The sequence below is a fragment of the Oncorhynchus gorbuscha genome, linkage group LG23 (assembly GCF_021184085.1).
Source record: "Oncorhynchus gorbuscha isolate QuinsamMale2020 ecotype Even-year linkage group LG23, OgorEven_v1.0, whole genome shotgun sequence".
Taxonomy (NCBI): Eukaryota; Metazoa; Chordata; class Actinopteri; order Salmoniformes; family Salmonidae; genus Oncorhynchus; species Oncorhynchus gorbuscha.
This window is the reverse complement of record NC_060195.1, coordinates 55,261,465-55,287,633: the sequence shown is the minus strand read 5'-3', so window position 1 is coordinate 55,287,633 and position 26,169 is coordinate 55,261,465. Positions and strand designations below refer to the sequence as shown.

General features: G+C 42.5%; 1 protein-coding gene across 2 annotated transcripts in view; it reads right to left on the bottom strand.

The window, feature by feature from the left end:
* LOC124011490 (neuroligin-4, X-linked-like) overlaps positions 1-26,169 on the bottom strand; it is a 74,524-nt gene that overhangs the window by 30,466 nt on the left and 17,889 nt on the right. The window contains exons 3-4 of one of the 2 annotated variants that reach the window (XM_046324920.1): positions 22,904-22,963; positions 15,112-15,264 (exon numbers count right to left, since the gene is read on the bottom strand). In XM_046324920.1, the coding sequence (XP_046180876.1) occupies positions 15,112-15,264; positions 22,904-22,963 (213 nt within the window). The remainder of the gene's footprint in view (positions 1-15,111; positions 15,265-22,903; positions 22,964-26,169) is intronic. The other variant, XM_046324921.1, reaches the window with a different exon arrangement.

The following is a 26,169-nucleotide window of genomic DNA, read 5'->3' as shown; positions in this document are numbered from 1 at the left end:
ATTGAGTAATAATAATAATTTCTTAAACTTTTATAGCGCTTTTCATTACAGACAATCTCAAAGCGCTTGTTAAGCAAACTAAACAACAATTTACAATTTAAAAATAAATATAAATATATGCTACAACAGTAGCTAGATAAGCTAGATCAAATCTGTTTGAGTGAGCATAGGCCTTTCCTGCAGTCACATGACCAAATTAATCTCTCGGTTTCATAATTAAACATTCAGTTTTTTTAAACACTGAAAATCTGGTGTTTCTTTATCAAACAGTTTTGTTATATTTCAGTCTTCTGTGATGTACAGTATATAAAGTGTAATGTTGGCATGCAAATTCAAAATTCAATACATTTCAACTCTATATCTGACATGGTACAGGTGTCGTCTTTTTTTTTGGAGCCCATAACCATGTGTGTGAGGTGTACACTTTTGTTTAAAAGTAGATTTGTTTAAGTCTACCAATAATCCCTCTGTGTGACCCTGATTTAGCCCACTACAGTGAAAGGATAAATACAATTTTAGAAATATGCATTATTTGTAAAAGAGAACATTTACATGAGTTCCTAACCAAATTAAATATCTATCAGAGAGGAAAAGCAATCTGGTGAGAATTTACTGTATGTCTGTATGCGCATTTATTTGGATTCAGTCTGGTTAATTAGGGAAAGTACAAACAGTCTCTGAACATCCAAGACTCTACGTCTCTCTCTCTCTCTCTCTCTCTCTCTCTCTACGTCTCTCTCTCTCTCTCTCTCTCTCTCTCTCTCTCTACGTCTCTCTCTCTCTACGTCTCTCTCTCTCTACGTCTCTCTCTCTCTCTCGTCTCTCTCTCTCTCTCGTCTCTCTCTCTCTCCGTCTCTCTCTCTCTCGTCTCTCTCTCTCTCTCTCTCTCTCTCTCCTCTCTCTCTCTCTCTCTCTCTCTCTCTCTCTCTCTCTCTCTCTCTCTCTCTCTCTCTCTCTCTCTCTCTCTCTCTCTCTCTCTCTCTCTCTCTCTCTCTCTCGTGTTTGGTGGGTGTTTTTTTTTCAGTCTTTGTGTTTCTACACCAGACAGAATTGTTCCAGTTGTTTCTTTGTTTTGTTATTCAGTGTTCAGTTTACTTTATTGAAAAGATGAACACGCGCTGCGCATTGGTCCTCACCTTATTCTTCCCACGACGACAGTTACAGTTATACACGTCTTGTACTGTATGTGCACAGCTCATGATCACATTTTACTCATTGAACACAGTGGGAAAGGAAGGAACAGACTAGCAGAGATAACACTTCAAAGGAAAGACTGGAACGCAATAAACACACAGTTGATTCATGTTGATTTATTGCAGTAAAATAGCATCTGTATTTAGTCGTCAGAAGAATACAGTTTGTTCCTTACTGGGGTTCAAATGTTGTTGCTTGGTGTTTCCAAGTGAGAACTGCTAAATGTTATATTCAGTAGCAACATTTTTCAAAATAAGTTAAAAGAATAACATTTTTGTTTTTTAAAGTAGGCATATCTAAAACATCTGCAGTAATAGCATTGACAAACTCTTGTCACCCGAAGTAAAGAACATAGCATTTAGAAGACTTTTAAAGCGTGCAAAGAGAATATCTCAAGTGTCCTTAATTAGCAATGTAACACGGCCCTGGTTGTTACCAGGCATAAATCCACATTCTTAAACTTTGTCTTTAAATAATCTTTTCATTGCGTTATTTTTTTTTTCCAACAAGTTCTCAACAAGTAGCTTCTTTGAACAATACTTAAAAGCCCGGCAGGATCAATATTTTCCAGCACGCATCCAGGAGAAGTGCTAATCGGATTCAAGCTCATGAAATTAAAATGACTCAGCGGGGATCAGGCTGTAATTAGTGTCAAGCTATTAACTTTCTTTTATATGTCTGTTAACTGAATACTTAAACATTGACTTTACTTTAATCATGAACATCCTACACAAACCGAATAGCACTACAGACTTCAGTACCATACACGTCCTACATCGATATGTGTTATGAGAACACATAAGGCACATCAACTATAATCCCCTGACATGGGAATACCATTGCTCATCAACAACTCAAACACATCTTTAACCAAGCACGATCTGGAAAAATCCATTATCTGCAAAACAGTGAATTTTTTGGACACAATGCGGAAGTACCTGTTGCGTCTCCCTGGTACTTAAGTGCCATAATGTTTCAGATACCAAGAATAATCAATTCTCTCCTCATTTCCAGAGTTATACAGTCAGGCCATACTGCGTGTGGCTTTTCTGTCATTAAAGTGCTCATCTAGGTGCTGTTGTACTGTCATAATTCAAAATGTCTTCATCCCTTACTTTTTACTTACATCACAGCAACGTTGACAACACTTTTAGAAAAACATTGCTATCAAGAACCTTAAAGGGTTCTTTGGCTGTCCCCACAGGTACATGTACAGTTCACAACCTGATCAAATAATCCCTGTGGCTATATGGCTATGGCAGGAAATATCCCTTCTCTCATTTCCATACCACTTTCACCTGAGTGTAGGAATACGCGTGAACAGATAAGAGCATTTTCGTAATATCCTCTAAAAGAAGCTTAAGAAGTCTACACTGGATGAAGCGCTGTGTCTCTGATGTTACCAGGGGCGCAAGTGGGGGGGACGGGGGGGGGACGGGGGGGGCATCATTTAAATTGTTCTTATCTAGTCGGATAAACACTCCAAACAGCCTACCCGTCCGCTCGGAGGCGTCCTCATGGTCCTAAAGCACACGTTTCCTAGTTTTCTATCACATTCCAATTATAAAACTGATGGGGGACAAAAATGACATCTCATCATTTTATTTTACTAGGCAAGTCAGTTCAGAACAAATTCTTATTTTCAACGAGAGCCTGGGAACAGTGGGTTAAAACTTGTTGAGGATAGGGGGCAGTATTTTCACTTTGGATGAATTGCGTGCCCATTGTGAATTGCATCCTACACTGTCCTAGATTGCTAATATATGCATATTATTATTACTATTGGATAGAAAACACTCTGAAGTTTCTAAAACTGTTTGAATTATGTCTGTGAGTATAACAGAACTCATAGGGCAGGCAATCTTCCAAACAGGAAGTGAAATTCTGAATACATGTCTAAATTCAAGTCATTGCCTATCCACTTCCAAATAAGATATGGATCTGGTAGCACTTCCTACGCCTTCCACTAGATGTCCTCATTCAGTAGAACGTGGAATGGAGCTTCTGGTGTGAACTTTGACCGAATGGGAGGGGAAATAGTCACTGTCATGGCAGAATGCAATTTCCCTGTGGCGCATTTCTCTGTGGGTGCCACCGTCGTTCCATTTGGCTGCAGCTGAAAACGTATGATCTGGTTGGAACGTTATTGGATATATATGATAATAACATCCTGAAGTTTGATTCTCTACTTAGTTTGACCAGTTTATTCGACCTGAAGTATATATTTTTGAAGTTTTCATGCGAGTTGTCCTGGACCAGCGTCAGCATTTGGGCATGTGAGCTGAAAGTGGTAGCAAATGCAGCTAATTGGACACTAGTATTGGACATTATGGAACAAAACAACGATTTATTGTGGAACTAGGACTCCTTACACTGCATTCTGATCAAAGATCATCAAAGGTAATGGAATATTTATGATGTAATTTCGTATTTCTGTTGACTCCAACATGGCGGAGAAATACTTTTACGTCTGAGTGTTGTCTCAGATTATTGCATGGTAGGCTTTTTCCATAACGTTTTTAAAAATGCTGACACAGCGGTTGCATTAAGAACCAGTGTATCTTTAATTATATGTAGAACGTGTATCTTTAGTCAAAGTTTATGATGAGTATTTCTGTTATCTGGCGTAGCTTTTTATAATTCCTCCGGATATTTTGGAGGCACTTCTGAACAATTTGTAAGTCGCTCTGGATAAGAGCGTCTGCTAAATGACTTAAATGTAAATGTAAATGAACATGTTGTCAATGTAAACCAAGATTTGTGGATATAAATATGCATATTATCGAACAAAACATAAATGTATTGTGTAACATGTCATATGAGTGTCATCTGATGAAGATTTTCAAAAGGTTAGTGATTCATTTAATCTCTAATCCTGCTTTTGTGACTCTATCTTTGGCTGGAAAGAATGGCTGCGTGATGGACATGATGGGTAGATGAACAAGATGTTTATCTTTCATTTGAGGTATTGGACTTGTTAATGTGTTGAAGTGAAATGTTTCAAAACAATATTTTTGAATTCCCTGCACCACCTTTTCAGCTGAATGGGGGTGGGGGTGGAGTTCCCCTTGGGGATCACCTTGCCATAACACTACCTTGTTCAGGGGCAGAATGACAGATTTGTACCTTCTCAGCTCGGGGATTCGATCTTGCAACCTTTTGGTTACTAGTCCAATACTCTAACCACTAGGCTACGCTGCTGCCCTGCTGCTGTGGGGGGTGGGGTGGGGTGGGGGGGACGTGTGTCCCCCGTCCCCAGTGAAAGTTGCACCCCTGGATGTTAAGGGCGAAGTAGACTATTTGAAGGAATAGTATCCAACCAAGTGTGATATAGGATGTTTCACACTGCCCGGTCGTCAATCATGTAGGGGAGAGAAGAGGATGATAAAAAGGCATCTAACAATTAAAATATGTAGATGTTGGTCGTGTCAATAGCTCAATTCCTTTCCTCAATGTTATACATTGCCAGTCTGTTACTGTTAAATTGAGTCTTCATCACCACCTCAGGAACTGAAGCATTTTAACACCTTGAGCTTTGCAAATAAACAAACTCTGAACATGAATATGCAAAACATTTTACACTGCTAAATTGTGATGCTTAGAGGCTCCCAAAACCTTTAAAAATTGAATAATGTTTAAGAGAAGGTCAAACACAAAACATTTTCTCTAATTTCTTAGCTTTTACAATAAGACTACAGCACAGCTGACCAGGAATGAACAGCATCAGTACTAGTATAATAATAATAATCATAATAATAATAATATTAATAATAATGATGATCATCATCATCATCATAATATAAAATAACAATAATATGACAACCTTTCTTCACTATTACTCTACATATACAAGTGTATGGCCATATTTCAGTAAACTGCAACAGGAAATCATATTTGGGTTGCAACTCATGTGGCTTAATATAGCTGTAACGTCACAGATATTTTGAATCTGTATGCGTTTTCAATTCAGAGCCACTCTACAGTGAAGTCCCATTCTGTGGAACCATAACATTGAGCGATATAAGTTTATTGTTGCTTGGCTGGGTGGGTTTTGATTTCATCTGTCTCTTGACGTCTTCTCAGGTCAACGGACTGAGAAGAATGACCGTGATCATCAACTGATGACGCGTTTGCTATGTTAAACCCGTCTTGTGGTTTTAGGCTCGTTTTGTTACTCTCTGACAATTACCTTCATACATAAAACTGTAAGAGACACATGATATATATTTGCAACTATAGAAAACAGTATCCACAAGAAACATGCAGGCACACCCACCCACCCACACTCTCCTAGGCTTCTACTGCTTCACATTACAGCTGGTATAATAGCAATTGAACCTGGAACGCGTGGGTCGCGAAATGTGCGACCTCCAAACACGGAGGGAGTCACAGGGAGAAATAGACTGTGATGACCTGGTGTTGTTCAGCCGCACAGTCCGCCATAGTGGTTAACCCAGAGGTGGAAACATTGCCACCATCCTTACCCGTTTACTAGCTCCCAGCAGAACCAAATCAACTCCCCCATTGTGTAGTGACTGTCAAAACTAAACAGCTATTACGGCCAACCTGCCATTCCACTTAGCAATTTGCAAATCAGTCGTTTTTCGGCAGTCTGAGTCTCATTTAAAAATGTTTACCGTGGCATTTTCCATCCGGCCTCATTATCCACCAGACTGGATAGCGGCGGCTGAGGCTTTTTTAAACCGTGGAGGGAGATGAGCGAGCGATGCCCGGTCATATCAACCGATTGTAATTGCCAAAAGTCAATGCTGCGTGCAATTCCATTCACTATACTCTGTGTACCAGACCACTTACTTAAAACAAACTGTACAGGATAAACAATGCATTAGGGAGAGGAAAGGAAGACAGAGAGGGTGAGAGAGGAGGGCATCAGCCATGCACTCATCCTCTGGCGTAACAAAAAAAAGGATGCTTTCAGAGAACATGGAGATTTACTGAGCCAAATCAATTTAAAATACCACCCAACTTTCTTTCTTTTTATTATACCTCGATCTTTATGCTCTTCTGAGATTCAGTATTTGCTGTCCTCAGTGCAACTCTTTTTGTCTGTGTGTGTGTGTGTGTGTGTGTGTGTGTGTGTGTGTGTGTGTGTGTGTGTGTGTGTGTGTGTGTGTGTGTGTGTGTGTGTGTGTGTGTGTGTGTGTGTGTGTGTGTGTGTGTGTGTGTGTGTGTGTGTGTGTGTGTGTCTGTTTGTGTGTGTGTCTGTTTGTGTGTGTAATGTGTGTATCTGTATGTGTGTGTGTGTGTGTGTGTGTGTGTGTGTGTGTGTGTGTGTGTGTGTGTGTGTGTGTGTGTGTGTGTGTGTGTGTGTGTGTGTGTGTGTGTGTGTGTGTGTGTGTGTGTGTGTGTGTGTGTGCGCGCGCGCGCATGCGTTCGTTTGTGCGTGCGTGTGTGTGTTGATCCACACACTGATGATGTCCATGTTCCATCTCTCCATCTGGGCCTGTGTGGCACTACCCAAATCTCTCCAGTGCATCTGGTGTAATGTTGCTTTGCTTGACACAACTGTGTCAGCTCAAAAGCTAAGAAAAACACTTAAAGGTGAATGAATGTGAATGTGATAAAATATCTCTGTATGGCGGTCTTGGAGAGAGCCTGCATGCCCACTTCCAGAAAAACATAGCTGGCTTGTGTGTTGAGCTACTGCCTATTTTTTATTTATTTATCTGCTTTATGAGGACATGAAAATAATGGCCACTATTTTTGGCCCAAGTAACATTTTTTTCCCCATGAAAGGAACATTTACAGACCATAGGGAAGAGACAGAAGATATCAATATCAATACATTTCAGTGTTTTGTTTACAATTACAATGGGCGCTCTTCTACCGAACCATCATGATGGTAATGACCTTTAAAAGTGAACCTGTCTGCGATCAGCCTTGTTTTGCTAAATATTGTTACAAAAAGCAGGACGGGAAAAGCTCATTCACCTCCCTCCTCTAAAGGTCTTCCGAACAAAAACAATCTATTCATATTCACGATAAAAAGCCAACCGTAATCCATAATGATCTGACAATTACTCAGAAATAACTGTTGACTTGTTTCATTTCTGATTTGCAAAGTCATTTAACAACTCCTTTGTTGTTGCAGTCATATTGTCACGATTGTCGTATTGAGTAGACCAAAGCGCAGCGTGGTGTGAAAGCATGATTTAATGAAAAGACGGGAAAAAAACAAAGTACACTATAACTAACTAACTAACTAACTAACTAACTAACTAACTAACTAACTAACTAACTAACTAACTAACTAACTAACTAACTAACTAACTAACTAACTAACTAACTAACTAACTGCTACAGAAACACTGTGCTAACAAGCAACATAACATAGACAATAACCCACCAACCACAATACAAAACAGGCTACCTAAATATGGTTCCCAATCAGAGACAACGACAAACACCTGCCACTGATTGAGAACCATATCAGGCCAAAACACATAGAAACAGACCAACTAGACATGCAACATAGAATGCCCACTAATATCACACCCTGACCAAACAAAACATTGAAACAAACAACTCAAATAATGGTCAGAGTGTGACACATATGCTTTATTCATTCTTATCTAAAAGGTAACAGTTCCCAAAAAATAGTGATAGTTAATTGTTATACATGGATCTGAATGAACCATTAAATAATAAACAAACAGTCAACATGACCCCAATGCCATTTTCATATACATTTTATTTTACCAGGTAAGTTGACTGAGAATATATTCTCTTTTACAGTTATTTACCATTACTAGAGTTTAAGTCCAAATCAACTCGTGTGAAATAAAGAATGAACTAGCCTAGTGGAGCACTAAGTCAAAGAAACAGTAGCTCAATGTGATTCATAACACACCATAAGAAAGGAAAAACTCACTCATTGAAATATGACATTTGAATGTTTTCAGAATGTTCTGACCTATGCTGCTAACATAAAATACATTGCAACGTAAAGAATGTTTCCACTTTCTTCCAGGATGTGCCTTTTGAACCCGGCACCCGAAGACTTGTTGCTACAAACTTTTGAGCTGAGCACGTCAATTTCTCTTTCTATCTATCACACACCGTCATCGTCCCTGAGACACATCAGAGCTGAATCTGACATAAAGGCTTTTGAAGAAGTAGGCATGAGACCGGTGCACATTTTCAATAGGAGCGTAGTGAGAGAGGGACCATTTGTCATGCTAACGAATGCTTTGCCCTCGTTTTCCTGCCCCGGCCCATTCCTTGCGTGTGCAGGCCTAAATGAAATGTATGTGTGTTTGTTTGTTTTCTCCTTTTTAAATGAGCTGTGGCTGCTGAAAGAGAGCTGACCAGGCCTCAACACTGGGGCAGTTGGCTGCCTCTCTGTTCTCTTCTCTGTCACGTCAAAGCGGCCTCTCCTCTCTCCTTTCCGTGACTCAGAATTAGTGTGTTTATTGTACAATATATGTCATGAACAGCCTCCCAGCCACACACATATTCTCTTCCCAAACAAGGGTGATATGGCCGACATGTCTTCAACCCTCACTAGCTGGGGGAAATCAACAGGGGGTTCAGATCTTCTCCTGGCACTAGCTGTCCTTGACCCAGTGTGAGTGAAGTCAAGCAGGAACCCCTTTAGGCCCCCTGGGGGGGCCCCCTTAGGCCCCCTGGGGGGGGGCCCTAGGGCCACAACCAAAGACCAACAACAGCCCTAATAAATCACATCAGCATAGAGAAACCACAAAACACATCAGTATATCTGTAGATAGTGGAAACACAAGTACTATGAGATGTTGTTGTGAGACACATCATTCACTGTCTCTCTCAGTTGTTGACATGGACGTTACAGACTTACAGTGCATTCGGAAAGTATTTAGAACTCCACACTTTGTTAAATTAAAGCCTTATACTAAAATTGATTGAATAAAAAATGTTCTTCATCAATCTACACACAATACCGCATTATGACAAAGTGAATACAGGTTTTTCGAAATTTTGGCAGGTGTATAAAAATATCTACGGAAGTATTCAGAACCTTTGCTATGAGACTCGAAATTGAGCTCAGGTGTATGCTGTTTCCATTGATCATCCTTGAGATGTTTCTACAACTTGATTGGAGTCCACCTGTGGTAAATTCAAATGATAGGTCATGATTTGGAAAGGCACACACCTGTCTATATAAGGTCCCACAGATGACAGTGCATGTCAGAGCAAAAACCAAGCCATAAGGTCGAAGGTATTGTCTGTAGAGCTCTGAGACAGGATTGTGGCGAGGCACAGATCTGGGGAAGGGTACCAAAACATTTCTGCAGCATTGAAGGTCCCCAAGAACACTAGTGGCCATCATTCTTAAATGGAAGAAGTTTGGAACCACCAAGACTCTTAAGCTGGCTGCCCGGAAAAACTGAGCAATCTGGGGAGAAGGGCCTTGGTCTGGGAGGTGACAAAGAACCCGATGGTCACTCTGCCAATGCTCCAAAATTCCTCTGTGGACATGGAAGAACCTCCCAGAAGGACAACCATCTCTGCAGCACTCCTCCAATCAGGCTTTCATGGTAGATTGGCCAGACGGTCAATGAAAGGCACATGACAGCCTGCTTGGAGTTTGCCAAAAGTTACCTAAAGGACTCTTAGACCTCTTTGGCCTGTATGCCAAGCATCACGTTTGGAGGAAACCTGACACCATCCCTATGGTGAAGCATGGTGGGGATGTTTTCAGCGGCAGGGACTGGGAGACTAGTCAGGATCGAGGGAAAGATGAACGGAGCAAAGTATAGAGAGATCCCTGATGAAAACCTGTTCCAGAGCGCTCAGGACCTCAGAGTGGTTAATCTTCTAACAGGACAATGACCCTAAGCACCCAGCCAAGACAACGCAGGGGTGGCTTTGGGGCAAGTCACGTGTGCCAAACTTGTAGCGTCATACCAAAGAAGACTTGAGGCTGTAATCACTGCCAAAGGAAAAGGTACTGAATAAAGGGCCTGAATATGATATTTCAGTTTTTATATTTTATTACATTTGCAAAAATGTCTAAACCTGTTTTGGTTTTGTCATTATTGGGTATTGTGTGTAGATTGATGAGGAAAAAATACAAATGAATCAATTTTAGAATAAGGCTGTAACAAAATGTGGAAAAAGTCAAGGGTTCTGAATACTTTTCCGAATGCACAGTAAACCATACGGTATATATATATATATAACACAAAACTACAATAGACACACAATTTTACATTACATTTTCTTTGATATAATAGCATTAAATAAATGTAATGCTCTCTCTCGTAACACTCTTCACAGTGCAGGAAACCGCAGTTAAATATGTGTCATCTGACACAATCAGCAGGGGCAAGGAGGAAAAGAGGCTTCAGGCTGTATTAGATCTAGAGAGACTGACAAGTCCTGCAGAGGCAGAGGCTATCCTAATATGGACACTGTATCGAGATCAATCAGCTAAAATAATATTGTGCTAAAATTGTTCTCCTCGTCCGACTGAATAGGCCTAGAATCTTGGACATATTGTGTTCCCAAAACAATATGTCCATTCCATTACAGATTCTCCAGTAGAACAAACTATTGGTAATCCCCCGTTATGTTTCCAGACCTTGTAGGGGTGTAAAAGCCCTCGTCTGGACCTATATCTGGACTGGATTAAGTCGGTATTTAATTGTATTTTAAGACCTAGATGCCAAATACTCAGAACCTGTGTTTACCAGGCAGAGAGAGAGAGAGAGAGACAGAGAGAGAGAGAGAACGAGAGACATAAATAGAGACTGAGAGAGATAGGCAGAGAAGGTGTGGGGGAAGGTAAGGATAGAGAGGGTTAAGTGTAGGCAGCCAAGACACATGCGTCTGAATCAGGGAGACATCAGCAGGCCCCTCACGTCTCGCCATAATGGGATGGAGAGAAGAGGAGAGGAGCGAAGTGCCATGTGGCTCTGACACATCCCAGCTCAGAGTAATGGAGCTCAGGGAGAGCTCGTCAAACAGATCGGCCCATGTGGAGCTTGGACACAGATGGTGCAGTGTTACGAAAACAGCGTGGCAGCATGGCATGGTACCAACGCGGTCACAGCCAGGGCCAGCCACTGGATACAGAGCCGGAGATGCCACACACACACACACACACACACACACACACACACACACACACACACACACACACACACACACACACACACACACACACACACACACACACACACACACACACACACACACACACACACACACACACACACACACACACACACACACACACACACAGCACAGATGACCCACCTACTGCTCTTGATTCCATCTCACACACACTCTGCTGCACGGACACCATGCAATCCTGCTGCGTGTTTGTGAGATTAAGAGGCTAAAGATACCATCCGTCACCATGATAGTTGGTTACATAATATAGCACTGGTTGGTTACATAATATAACATTTATCTTGTTAATAAAATGAATTTCTTCTTCAAACCAAGCGGAGTCTAGAGTTAGTTTGAAATAAATTAACACACTATTCAGACATCAGACTACCTGAACACACTATTCAGACATCAGACTACCTGAACACACTATTCAGACATCAGACTACCTGAACACACTATTCAGACATCAGACTACCTGAACACACTATTCAGACATCAGACTACCTGAACACACTATTCAGACATCAGACTACCTGAACACACTATTCAGACGTCAGACTACCTGAACACACTATTCAGACATCAGACTACCAGAACACACTATTCAGACATCAGACTACCTGAACACACTATTCAGACGTCAGACTACCTGAACACACTATTCAGACATCAGACTACCTGAACACACTATTCAGACATCAGACTACCTGAACACACTATTCAGACATCAGACTACCAGAACACACTATTCAGACATCAGACTACCTGAACACACTATTCAGACATCAGACTACCTGAACACACTATTCAGACATCAGACTACCAGAACACACTATTCAGATGTCAGACTACCTGAACACACTATTCAGACATCAGACTACCTGAACACACTATTCAGACGTCAGACTACCTGAACACACTATTCAGACATCAGACTACCAGAACACACTATTCAGACGTCAGACTACCTGAACACACTATTCAGACATCAGACTACCTGAACACACTATTCAGACATCAGACTACCTGAACACACTATTCAGACATCAGACTACCTGAACACACTATTCAGACATTAGACTACCTGAACACACTATTCAGACATCAGACTACCAGAACACACTATTCAGACATCAGACTACCTGAACACACTATTCAGACATCAGACTACCTGAACACACTATTCAGACATCAGACTACCTGAACACACTATTCAGATGTCAGACTACCTGAACACACTATTCAGACATCAGACTACCTGAACACACTATTCAGACATCAGACTACCTGAACACACTATTCAGATGTCAGACTACCTGAACACACTATTCAGACATCAGACTACCTGAACACACTATTCAGACATTAGACTACCTGAACACACTATTCAGACATCAGACTACCTGAACACACTATTCAGATGTCAGACTACCTGAACACACTATTCAGACATCAGACTACCAGAACACACTATTCAGACATCAGACTACCTGAACACACTATTCAGACATCAGACTACCTGAACACACTATTCAGACATCAGACTACCAGAACACACTATTCAGACATCAGACTACCTGAACACACTATTCAGATGTCAGACTACCTGAACACACTATTCAGACTACCTGAACACACTATTCAGACATCAGACTACCAGAACACACTATTCAGACGTCAGACTACCTGAACACACTATTCAGACATCAGACTACCTGAACACACTATTCAGACGTCAGACTACCTGAACACACTATTCAGACATCAGACTACCAGAACACACTATTCAGACGTCAGACTACCTGAACACACTATTCAGACATCAGACTACCTGAACACACTATTCAGATGTCAGACTACCTGAAAACACTATTCAGACGTCAGACTATCTAGCAAGAGACTGCCCAATGTTCTGGGAGAGGAAGGTGGAGAGTGTCTGAGGAGAAATTGGTCCTTACCTTTATCTGGGATGAATACATTTCTATTTATATGGCAGAATAGAGACCATGTAGCTGAGGGATGCTCTAGCATGAACCTCTACTCTGAGAGACACACAAACACGCGTGCATTTATAGGTACCCACAAAAATGCACACACACACACACACACACACACACACACACACACACACACACACACACACACACACACACACACACACACACACACACACACACACACACACACACACACACACACACACACACACACACACACACACACACACACACACACACACACACACACACACACACACACACACACACACACACACACACACACACACACACACCTCATCTCTCCCCTCACCCAGTCTATCAAAGAAGCAGAGAGACAGACTTAACAAGGGCCTTCTTTCTCCTCTCTCCACATTTTTTCTTCTTCTTTCTTCCGCAGTGCATACTTTTCCAGAACACCTTTTCCCCCTGGCTCTCAATCGCGAAACTAAATATAGCGAGCAGTGCAGACAGCTCAGCTTTATAGCAAATGGAAAGCAGAGCAGCAGTGGATCCGGGGTGTGAATAAGAATTGAACACCCTGGATGTAGCTTTGGTTTTCTTATGGGCTTAACAACACTTCAGCATCTTGGCCTCCATGAAACTACCAGGTTTAGTCTCGGCTCGTCCCCAGGCTCAATTATTACCGTATATAGACAGTGAGGTGTAGTACTCATAGACAGAGAGGTGTGACAGAGACAGAGCCGGCTGGTGGACGAGATTAGGAGTTTATCCGAACACTGCAGAAAGAACTGCGAAATGTACTGTACAGTGGATTTAGAAAATAAACATGGATACATTTTGCAGATGCTACTGACTAATATAGCTGTTGGTAAAAATAGGTCCATGAACAAAGCATAATGTGGGCCCACATAGTATAATCAAGACAGTATAGCTTGAGTGTTTGGTTATCTTCCAATTCGCAGGTCTGGTATAATTTGGTAAAACATGCACAGTATCACTATGGACTGGGATGACAAACCCTATCAGCTTGGTAACTTCTCCGACACCATCATCCCCAGAGTTCAGACTGGAGTTACAGGACTTGATTTCGCTCGCCTCCCTACCACTGAGGAAGTACAGCTCCCGCTCAGCCCAGTCAAACCTGTTCGCTGCTCTGGCCCCCCAATGGTGGAACAAACTCCCTCACGACGCCAGGACAGCGGAGTCAATCATCACCTTCCGGAGACACCTGAAACCCCACCTCTTTAAGGAATACCTAGGATAGGATAAGTATTCCCCCCCCCCCCTTTAAGATTTAGATGCACTATTGTAAAGTGACTGTTCCACTGGATGTCATAAGGTGAATGCACCAATTTGTAAGTCGCTCTGGATAAGAGCGTCTGCTAAATGACTTAAATGTAATGTAAATGTTGATATGCTGGGGTAAAATAGCTTAATTCCATGTCGGAACATTTAACGTTGTATTATTATTATATTATCTCCTGCCATCACATTCTCCTCTCTTGTACTATTAGAGCAATCTTATATGACATGTCAACTTCTACCAAAGCAGGTAGAAGTCAAAACAAAACATATTTACTCCCCATTCAATTTGGATGGGTTTATTTCCTACTGTGCCTTCAGTTGTGAAAATACTGAAATCCAACATCATTTTACAAAGAACACACATTTTGAAAAATACTAATTGTACCACATAAACCTCACAATTTTAATCGCCAGCATTTACAGAACTACAGCCAACCAAAACACACATCAAACGCACAACATGGATGAATCCATCAATCCATCGAAATCACAACACAAAGCGCCAAGAATACCCAAATGATATGCTGTGACTTACCTAACACCCCGAGCCTGTAGTTTATGGTGATTACGATGACGTTTCCGTAGCTCGCCAGGATACTCCCATCGATCATGTTCCCCGTTCCCTCCATGTAGGATCCACCGTGGATGTACACCATGACCGGCTTCAGCCCGTTCTCGTCGTGGATGTCTGGAAAGAAGAGCAACAATGAGCGCCTGTAGATAACACTGAGTCTGGTGGTACGTCCCAAATGGCACCCGGTTCCGTATATAGTGCACTACTTTTGACCATCGCCCTATGGACCTTTGTCCAACGTAGTGTACGCTCCTACGCAAGGGCATAGGGTGTCATTTTGGGTGCTTAGGAAGGTTGCCAGCCACACCCTTTACTTTGGATGCATACGTTTATTTGACATTTTAAAAATCAGCAGGCCAATGGAATATCGGTAGTTCAAAGTGGGCGTCATATGTAAACGCTATTGGACGAGAGAGGTCCACTGTAAGTACTGTGGTATTGGAGAGACTGTAAGAGGGGAAACTTGCCATATTTGATATGTGATAGCGGCATCATTCTGCAGATATCAGGGTCTGTGTTCTTGGAGTTACACCAACACACAAGGACGGTTTCCCAAATGACACCATGTTTCCTATATAGTGCACCACTTTTGAACAGAGTCTGTATATTGGGAATAGGGTGTAATTTGAGATGTGTACAAACATGACTGCTACAGTACAATTAGGCAGGGTGAGTACTTTATAACGGAACGTCCCTACTCTGGTTCTGATTAAAGCTGGTGATTAGTACATGTGTAGGAGTTGATTATAAATGAAGAGGGTAGAGCCTTAGCATGAGAGAAGATTGGAGAGGGATATCATGTTCCACAAACAACCAGCCTGCTAGCAGGATAAATCACAATTCAGTTCAGCCAGCAGTCACGGGCCTCAATAAGGTGTTGTGCAATGACTTATAGTTGATTCCTATGGGGTCCAGCATCGCAGAAGTCATCGCTCAGCATTCTACCACTGCTTTTCACATTCTACCTCCTTAGGACATGGTGGAGAATCAATGAATTTAGAATCAATGATTTGGGGAAGGAGGGATTTTCAAGGATTTCCTTACTTCAACACAAAAAATAAAAGGTGTTCTTCTAGCCTCTGGGTAAAAATACTATACAGTGCAAACCAACTTTATCTAAACCTCAATTTACAGTGCATTCGGAAAGTTCTCAGACCCCCTGACTTTTTACACATTTTGTTACGTTATAGCCTTATTCTAAAATGGATTAAATAGTTTTTTCCCCTCATCAATCTACACAAAATACCCCACAACGACAAAGTAAAACTGTTTTTTAGAATTTTTTTGGGCCACTCAAGGACATTCAAAGACGCCCCGAAGCCACTTCTACTTTGTCTTGGCTGTGTGCTTAGCGTCGTTGTTCTGTTGGAAGTTGAACTTTCACCCTAGTTTGAGGTCCTGAGCGCTTTCATCAAGGATCTCTCTGTACTTTGCTCTGTTCTTCTTTCCCTCGATCCTGACTAGTCTCTGAGTCCCTGCCACTGAAAAACATCCTCACAGCATGCTGCCACCACCATAGGTGCTTTAGGTGCCTTTTGGCAAACTCCAAGCGGGCTGTCATGTGCCTTTCATTGACCGTCGGCCACTCTAACATAAAGGACTGATTGGTGGTGTTGCAGATGGTTGTCCTTCTGGAATGCTCTCTCATCTCCACAGAGGAACTCTGGAGCTCTCTAAGAATGACGATCAGGTTCTTGGTGACCTCTCTGACCAAGACCAATCTCCCCAGATTGCTCAGTTTGGCCGGGCAGCCAACTCTAGAAAGAGTCTGGGTGGTTCCAGACTTCTTCCATTTAAGAATGATGACCACTGTGTTCTTGGGAAACTTCATTGCTGCAGAAATGTTTTGGTACCCTTCCCCAGATCTGTGCCGTGACACAATCCTGTCTCGGATAAAAGTTGCTTATATGTGCCTTTCCAAATCATGTCCAATTAATTGAATTTACCACAGGTGGACTCCAATCAATTTGTAGAAACATCTCAAGGATGATCAATGGAAACAGGATGCACCTGAGCTCAATTTCGAGACTCATAGCAAATGGTCTGAATGCTTATGTAAATAAGGTATTTCTGTTTGTTTTAAATACATTTTCAAACATTTCTAAAAACCTGTGTTCACTTTGTCATTATGGGGTATTGTGTGTAGATTGATGATTATTTTATATTTTATTTAATACATCTTAGAATAAAGCTGTAACGTAACAAAATGTGGAAAAGGGAAAGGGGTCTGAATACTTATCGAATGCACTGTATATGTGAAAGTATGTGGATACCCCTTCAAATTAGTGGATTTGGCTATATCAGCCACACCCATTGCTGACAGGTGTATAAAATCGAGCACACAGCCATGCAATCTCCATAGACAAACATTGCCAGTAGAATGACATTACTGAAGAGCTCAGTGGCTTTCAACCGGGCCACCTATCAACAAGTCAGTTCGAAACATTTATGCCGTGCTAGAGCTGGTCAACTGTAAGTGCTGCCATTGTGAAGTGGAAACGTCAAGGAGCAACAATGACCTTGTATTGGTAGGCCACACAAGCTCACAGAACGTGACCGCCGAGTGCTCAATCGCCTAGTGAATAAAAATCATGTGTCCTCGGTTGCAACATTCCCTACCGAGTTCCAAACTGGCACTGGAAGCAACTTCAGCACAATATCTGTTTGTCTGGAGCTTCATGAAATGGGTCTCCATGGCCGAGCAGCTTCACACAAGCCTAAGATCACCACGTGCAATGCCAAGCTTCAGCTAGAGGGGTGTAAAGCACGCCGCCATTGGTCTCTTGAGCAGTGGAAATGCGTTCTCTGTCATAATTAATCATGCTTCATCATCTGGCAGTCCAAAGGACAAATCTGGGTTTGGCAGATACCTGCCCGAATGCATAGTGCCAACTGTAAAGTTTGGTAGAGGAGGAATAATGGTCTGGGGCTATTTTTGTGGTTTGGGCTAGGCCCCTTAGTTCCAGTGAAGGTGTAAAGAGCCCTGACCTCAAGAACATCGAACACATTTGGGATGAACTGGAACGCCGACTGCCAACCAGACCTAATTACCTAACATCAGTGACCGGCCTCACTAATGCTCTTGTGGCTGAATGAAAGCAAGTCCCCACAGCAATGTTCCAACATCTAGTGGAAAGCCTTTTCAGAATAGTAGAGGCTGTTATAGCAGAAAAGGGGAGACAAACTCCATATTAATGCCCATGATTTTGGAATGAGATCTTCGACGAGCAGGTGTCCACAAACTTTTGACCTTGTAGTGTATATCGTAAATATCTACTACACTGGCTGAACAAGTGGGGTTATGCATCATCCGTGACCATATCATCAGGGCTCTATGTAATTCTTCAAAATGTCACCAAGGATGAGAACATCAACTATGGAAAATCATAGCACGACCCCTCCACAGCATTGGATGACATTCAATGTGAGCGTGCGTATGTGTGACTCACCAATGTATTTTGGAGTATGTGTGATGATCCTCAATGTGAGTATGTGTGAGATAATGTCAGTCAGCGTGTACAGCAATGTAAATGTCTGTGTACCGCAATGCTATTTCAAATCATAGAATTCCAAATAAATACGATTCCACTTGGTCTAGTGTTGCAGGGGCCAAACTATTGGTCATGGAAGCGGGCAGCGGGCTAAACGAGTCAGGGTTTACCCAGTCATGACCCGAACTATGTCATTGGTATTCAACCAAGGCCTCCGATTATTGGTTTCTGTTGCTGCCGCCATTGGCCGCCGCTGCAAGGGGGCGGGCCAGCTGCCTGGCTGGCCTCTAGGTCACATTGCTTCTGCCTCCGCAGGCTTGGCAGTGAGTAGCAGGGCCTATGGGCAGACAGACGACCGCCTTGCGTTGGAGCTCAGCTGAGTGTGTGTGGGTGTGTATGTGTACGCTTGTGTGCGTGTGTTTATATCGCTTCCTCTCCTCCACAAAAAAAAACCCACCAATATATAGAAAGGAGAGGTGGAAAACAACCCACAGTGGTAATTCATCTCTGCTGTATTCTGAGTGGGCGCCTAATGCTACGACAATGTGAATGTATCTATTTCACAACTCCTCACATGTTCGCACCGGCCTAGCCTGTGCAGTGTGTAGCCCGCAGTCTGCTGTCGTGGCCGAGGCCCGTCTTGAGAAGGACCCCCCCTTCACCTCCGCCACGCTCCTCTTGGGCAGGCGGCCAAATACAGTGCACTTTACAGATAGACTGGGTCGACGAGACAAGTTGGAGGAAGGGTAACTCACTCATATCTTCTAACTTATTTAAGGGGTCACTTTCTCCATTCCACGCTGAGGTTCTTACTTGTATTCATTGGTAGGATAGGAGCTGCTGAAACCAAGTGGAAAATTCCAGATGCAGATTAAACAAGAGGGGCAGTACATAACGTGGCCAGTGGCCCCAGTCTAAAACAGATACTGATCTGATGCAGGCTCGTCTTTAAAGCTAGGCTCTGAGTTCTATGTTCTGAGATTGAATTCGGCGGGCCTTCGATCGAACATAGAAGGAAAATTGGCTGTCACTCTACATCTCGAATGTTGATTTGCTCCGAGGAGGTTGAACTGGAAGAGATTAAGACAGATAGGCAACTTTGATCCATTCCGAAAGACCATGACAGATTTTAGGAACATGATTTTTATTTTTGATCTTTTCGGGTCTTCTTAGGGTCTCCTTGTCCCAGCGTGTCCCCATCCGGTCACTTAAAACAGAGAAATAGAGAGAGAGAGAGAGGGAGAGGAAAGAGAGAGTGGAGACAGAGATGAGGGAGAGAGAGCGCCATGAAAGGGAGAGACAAGAGAACACCTCTCTCTCTCTCTCTCTCGCTCTCTCTCTTCTCTCTGTGCTCTCTCTGTAGAGGAGCTGCATGGAGCTGCCTAGCTGAGAGCTGCCTGGCTGGGTGACTCTGCAGTGAGCATGCCCTAGATATTCATCACTGCCACACCGGGCCGGGGGGATAATATATTCCTCCACGGGCACAGCGGCGCCGCACACATTACTCATCTCTACATGGTGTGGGAAGGAGGGAGTGGTGGGAGAGAGGGAGAGGAGGGAGAGGAGGGAGAGGGAGTGTAGGGAGAGAGGGAGAGGTGGGAGAGAGGGAGAGGAGGGAGAGGAGGGAGAGGGAGTGTAGGGAGAGAGGGAGAGGTGGGAGAGGAGGGAGAGGAGGGAGAGGGAGTGTAGGGAGAGAGGGAGTGGTGGGAGAGGAGGGAGAGGAGGGAGAGGGAGTGTAGGGAGAGAGGGAGAGGTGGGAGAGAGGGAGAGGAGGGAGAGGAGGGAGAGGGAGTGTAGGGAGAGAGGGAGAGGTGGGGAGGGAGGGAGAGGAGGGAGAGGAGGGAGAGGGAGTGTAGGGAGAGAGGGAGAGGTGGGAGAGGAGGGAGAGGAGGGAGAGGAGGGAGAGGGAGTGTAGGGAGAGAGGGAGAGGTGGGAGAAAGGGGGAGAAGAGAGGGATGGAGTAGGGGCGGTCATCAGAATTTTCCATTTGTTTCAGCATTTTCCAAGTGTTAGTAATGGGATAGAGGGATGAAAGGGAGGGATGAAAGGGAGAGATGGAAGGAAGGGATGGAGGGTTGGAAGATGGCAGTTAATGACCATGCAGGGGGAACAGTGAACTCCTCCAATTTTACAGTCAGACAGGAAGTAACTCTTCCTGTTCCTGTTTAATAGAGCTGATTCGTAATCATGAGAGGACATTGGAGCAAAATGTTTCGCAAACCGTTAACTAGTGTTTCTTATGTAATCCCTCTCTGTTTCAGTAAGTTTTTTTTTCCAGTTTGGTGCCAAATGGATACGATCTTGCTTTAATACAATCTCTACACACGTCTCCATGTGCCATACCGAGACCTGTCAAGGAAAACAGAAGAAGAATTCCAAAAAGAAAGCTTAGTGTCAGATGTCTCAAAGGCATTATATTAGCTACCACACCATAGAGTATTGAAGTATGTACGTACACACTCCACACCTCTAATGTACTTAGACATGGTCTCAATTACAGCGACATTTCAAATAATACCCTTTCTTTCTTACTCCAAACTAAGTCATGAAATAATAAGGATATATTTGATCGCTCATTTCAAAGTTTCCTTGAGGGCAGAGCAAAACAACGTTTTTCAAATGCAGCCATTTAAAACTTCCAAGAGAATAGGAATACGCTTCTACCTCATTTAAGCCTGCGGTGAGGGTTTTTAGTGAGGGAACTGCAGCAGAGGAGGACAGGAGTCAGAGGAAGGAGGGACTCAGTGAGCTGCATTGCTGTGCTGTGAGCGAGGTGTGCATGCCAGCGTGTGTGTGTCCCTTCCGTGCGTCAGTGTGCCTGTGCGCGTGCGTCCTTTCCATGCACGGGGGGGGGGGGGGGGGGTGTAATTCATCACCAGGGCAGACGTTCAAACAGTCAGTGAGCATCGATCCTCCGCCTGCACTGGTCGTAGCACTCCTGAAAACACAGGCGTGGGTTTGACACGACACGGGAGTAGTTCTTAAAATCCAGGCACGTTTAGTTAGTCTGAACGTTTAGTCAAAATGGTGTAGCAGTACACACAAGTACACACCGAGAGATAGATTCTCACCCAGCTGATCAGACAACACACATTGACAAAACAGTAATAAATGTATTCGTGGTAATGATCAGTAGATTCTAAAGGTTACAATATCTCTTTCTGAAAAATCCTTTGACTATTTCTGAGGGGAACAAACAGAAGAAAGAAACGTAGCTGATAATGCCAAGAGAAAAGGGTTATGAAGAAAAGGTAATGCACACAACATGCCCTTTTAGTAATCTCCCCTAATAAGGATTTAAGGTGAACCGTATTCACAGCTTTCACTCCTACCTATCTAAGCCTATTACCATTTCACATCATCAAGGCGGCTATAAGAAGGCAATCTGGATTTTTTTATTTTTACAGTACATCGTCGAGAGGTAGAAAAAAGCCTAGATAAAGCCTGGTATGTACTGAGGAGATAAAAAGGACACTTTCTAGTGTTGCAGCTTTTGAGAAAGAGAATGCCAACCGTCGTAGCACAGTGATCGAAAAATGTCAGCGCTCTGCCCTTTGATTTTAAAACTATGAAGACAACCTGTGCCTTAACATCCCTGAAACATTTCCCCAGTGCTTTCACTCATCTCCTAGCCATCCCCAGATCTTTAGAGAAACACAAATCGAACCACCATTTTGGGTTAATAGTACCATGCACAAGAAAACGAGCAGAAAACATGTGACAGAGATTTTGACAGAGTTACAAATGAACAAGGTTTCCAAATGTCAAAACGGAACAAACGTGGGTTAGTGTAGTGCTCATGCTTCACCGAGCAATGAAGAAAAAGAAAGAAGAAAATAAACTAAAGGCAAAACAAGACTGTTTAATAACTTCACCTCCGAGGAGGCCAGAGAAAATACATGCAGAGTTTCAATTTAACATCTTTCACTTTGCAGCAAAGGGGGAGTGAGGCGGGAGATTCTTGTAAGTGGTAACTATTGGAGCGTACACCTCATTCCCCATTTAGAGGTGACCTTTCACCCTTAGTACACGACCTTCTGATTCGCTGTAAATTATGATCTGCATCTCCAAAGAGGAAAGAGGTTGTTTAAAAAAAGGAAGATCCCAGAGGTGCCCATTGATACGCACTTCAAGGGTTAAAAAGAAGAAAAAAAATCAACAAAAAAAGTCACAAAAAATGTATCTATAAATAGTTTTGTACATGCACGAATATCAGGCTTTTCTTTTTTTGTGGTCAAAAATAGAAAAAGACAGAAAAATACCTTTGTCTTCGTCACCATCATTATTGGTGAAATCACCGCCTTGACTGTTTGAGTTGGCTCCTACTGTCAACAACAGGAGGGAGAAAAGTAGAGGGGATGAGGGGAGACAGGCTTATAAAAACCCAAACATTTTTCTTTGTGGAAACATACATAACAGTAAGTGGTTCAACCAATTGGATAGCATGACACACAAAATTAGGAGCACCAACACAGTATTCTAATAACAACTGTTCACAAAACACAGCTGTTTAGTACAGGTAAGTATATCTAATGAACAACTCTCCTTCCTATTAGACAATAGATATGGTGGCCCTAAAGGGCATAGGAGCTTTTAAAATGAATTGCCCCTTAGGGACACTGTTGTCATGACGTTTCCTTGTTGGGTGAGATTTATGATCCCCCCCCCTATAAATACCTTTCCCTCTTTTCTCTCCACTCTACAGAATGGACTATTGGAAAGCCCTGTGTTACCACAGAGAAAGTATAGTAACATCAAAAGGTTGGGGAATGGAACAATATTTCCCTTTCTCAAACAGTTGAAAGTGTCCATTGGTAGTTAAAGAATATGATGTCAGATCAGTTGTTGTCTGGGACATTATATCTGATGATAGGACGACGAATTGAATCTTGGAAAGTCTACACATTCTAGTTATCAGATTCACATGAAATTGTTGTGCAATTTAAATGTTTTAAGATGACACTATTTGTGAGAAGATGAATTTTGATTTTAGCTCCTAAATGAGAGAATTGTTTTCATAAGTTAACTTATGCTCATTCAGTGGTCACGCCCAAGTGAACAGACATTGGTTGGAGAGGGATGAATCATACCCTTCTCTTCTCCAGTACAAAAGCCCCCGTGACCTAAATTCACATTGGACTAAGCAAACCCCGGTGTGAGCTGTGGATGCAAATGGTCAAACGACTACTCTGTCTAACAAAATGTACATGAGACCAGATCACGTGGAGGTGACGATCACCACGCTGGAATGGTGAACTTTGACTAGACCAGACAGAATACAGCACGAGCAGATTATGGCAACTTGGTATGAACTTTAAACTATTATTCACCAAAGAAGAAGTGATACATCCTAGAAGTCAAGAAAGGACAGCCAATCTCCTAAGAACGACAGGGCACTTCAACGTATCTGCTCTACAACACTTACGACCTGAAAGATTCCTCAAAGGACAATGGCGATCTCTGCTGGGTAAACCAGTCTTCCATCTTCGACCCATCTATCGAAGCGCAGCTCAGAGTAAATATATATCTTGCATTTTTCTTTTCCGAATGGCCGGTTATTTGAATGCATAAGATACTGTATTTATGGTAGTATAGCTTCTAAAGGTCCAATGGAGACCCAATCCCTTTGTCCGTCAGTCTTCCCGCTCTTTCATTCAAACCCAGACCCCTTCCTTTGTGTAACCAGCCGTCATATCGGGTTATGACACTAGGGGCTTTTCCTGACATGATTAGCAATCGATGTATGATCTATCCTGTGTATCTATATGTAATTCTGTGTGATTATTTCGGTATTTAGTAAATAAATAATTAAGTCAATTTGTGTACTGCTGATTCAACTTGTTAGTCAGGGTTCGTGCAGATAACCAAGTACTTTACGACCATCAGAATGAGACTGAATAATAAGGTGACGATTAATAATTGACTGCTATTGATATTAAAGATCTCCAGATCTTTAAGAGAGTGGATTCAGGAGATAACCACTCTATATAAATGAATGCTTCTGTGGTGCCCCAGGTTATTAATGTTTTAATTGTTGCCTGGTTTAATTCAATCACGTAATCAATTAAACGTTAGGTAATCAATTTGATAAAATAGCATGTCGTATCACCTAATCATAGTCAGAGACACGATACTGTATAGACTACACACCGCACACTAGGGCAGAAATCACAACAACATACTAAGAACTCATGCAAAGGACAATGAGTAGAGTAGAGAACAGAGCATCAAGGCTAATCAAGTCCACTCCAATCTTCCTCCTAAATTGGATCAATGATCAAATATAATCAGATTCTATCACTAACTCGTCAAATATCCCGAGGTCAAATTCCATGTTTAAAAAATGTAAATCACCATATGCTATGCGAGTATTGTTCCTTGTGTTCATATAAGACGTGGTAGTCTGGTAAGGTCCACACCAAATCAAATCATATTTTATTGGTCACATACACATGGTTAAGCAGATGTTAATGTGATTGTAGCGAAATGCTTGTGCATCTAGTTCCGACAGTCCAGTAATATCTAACAAGTAATCTAACAATTTCCGAACAACTACCTAATACACACAAATCTAATGGGGTGACTTGAGTGATGGCCGAGCAGCATAGACAAGGTGCAATAGATGGTATATAATACAGTATACAGTTGTGGCCAAAACCTTTGAGAATGACACAAATATTAATTTTCACAAAGTCTGCTGCCTCAGTTTGAATGATGGCAATTTCCATATACTCCAGAATGTTATGAAGAGTGATCAGATGAATTACAATTAATTGCAAAGGACCAGCTGACATATATAGGTGTGAATGTCAACGAGGACAAGGCTGGAGATCACGCTGTCATGCTGATTGAGTTCGAATAACAGACTGGAAGCTTCAAAAAGAGGGTGGTGCTTGGAATCATTGTTCTTCCTCTGTCAACCATGGTTACCTGCAAGGAAACGCTTGCCGTCATCATTGCTTTGCACAAAAAGGGCTTCACAGGCAAGGATATTGCTGCCAGTAAGATTTCACCTAAATCAACCATTTGTCGGATCATCAAGAACATCAAGGAAAGCTGTTCAATTGTTGTGAAGAAGGCTTCAGGGCACCCAAGTAATTCCAGCAAGCGGCAGGACCGTCTCCTAAAGTTGATTCAGCTGGGTGACCGGGGAACCACCAGTACAGAGCTTGATCAGGAATGGCAGCAGGCAGGTGTGAGTGCATCTGCACGCACAGTGAGGCAAAGATTTTTGGAGGATGGCCTGGTGTCAAGAAGGGCAGCAAAGAAGCCACTTCTCTCCAGGAATAACATCAGGGACAGACTGATATTCTGCAAAAGGTACAGGGATCGGACTTTTCTCTGATGAATCCCTTGTCCGGAGAAGACAAGGTGAGGACTACCATCAGTCCTGTCTCATGCCAACAGTAAAGCATCCTGAGACTATTCATTGATTATGCAAGAATGGGCTGCCATCAGTGGCCCAGAAGTTAATTTGTTAGCATGCCAGGGCGTATTGCAGAGGTCTTGAAAAAGAAGGGTCAACACT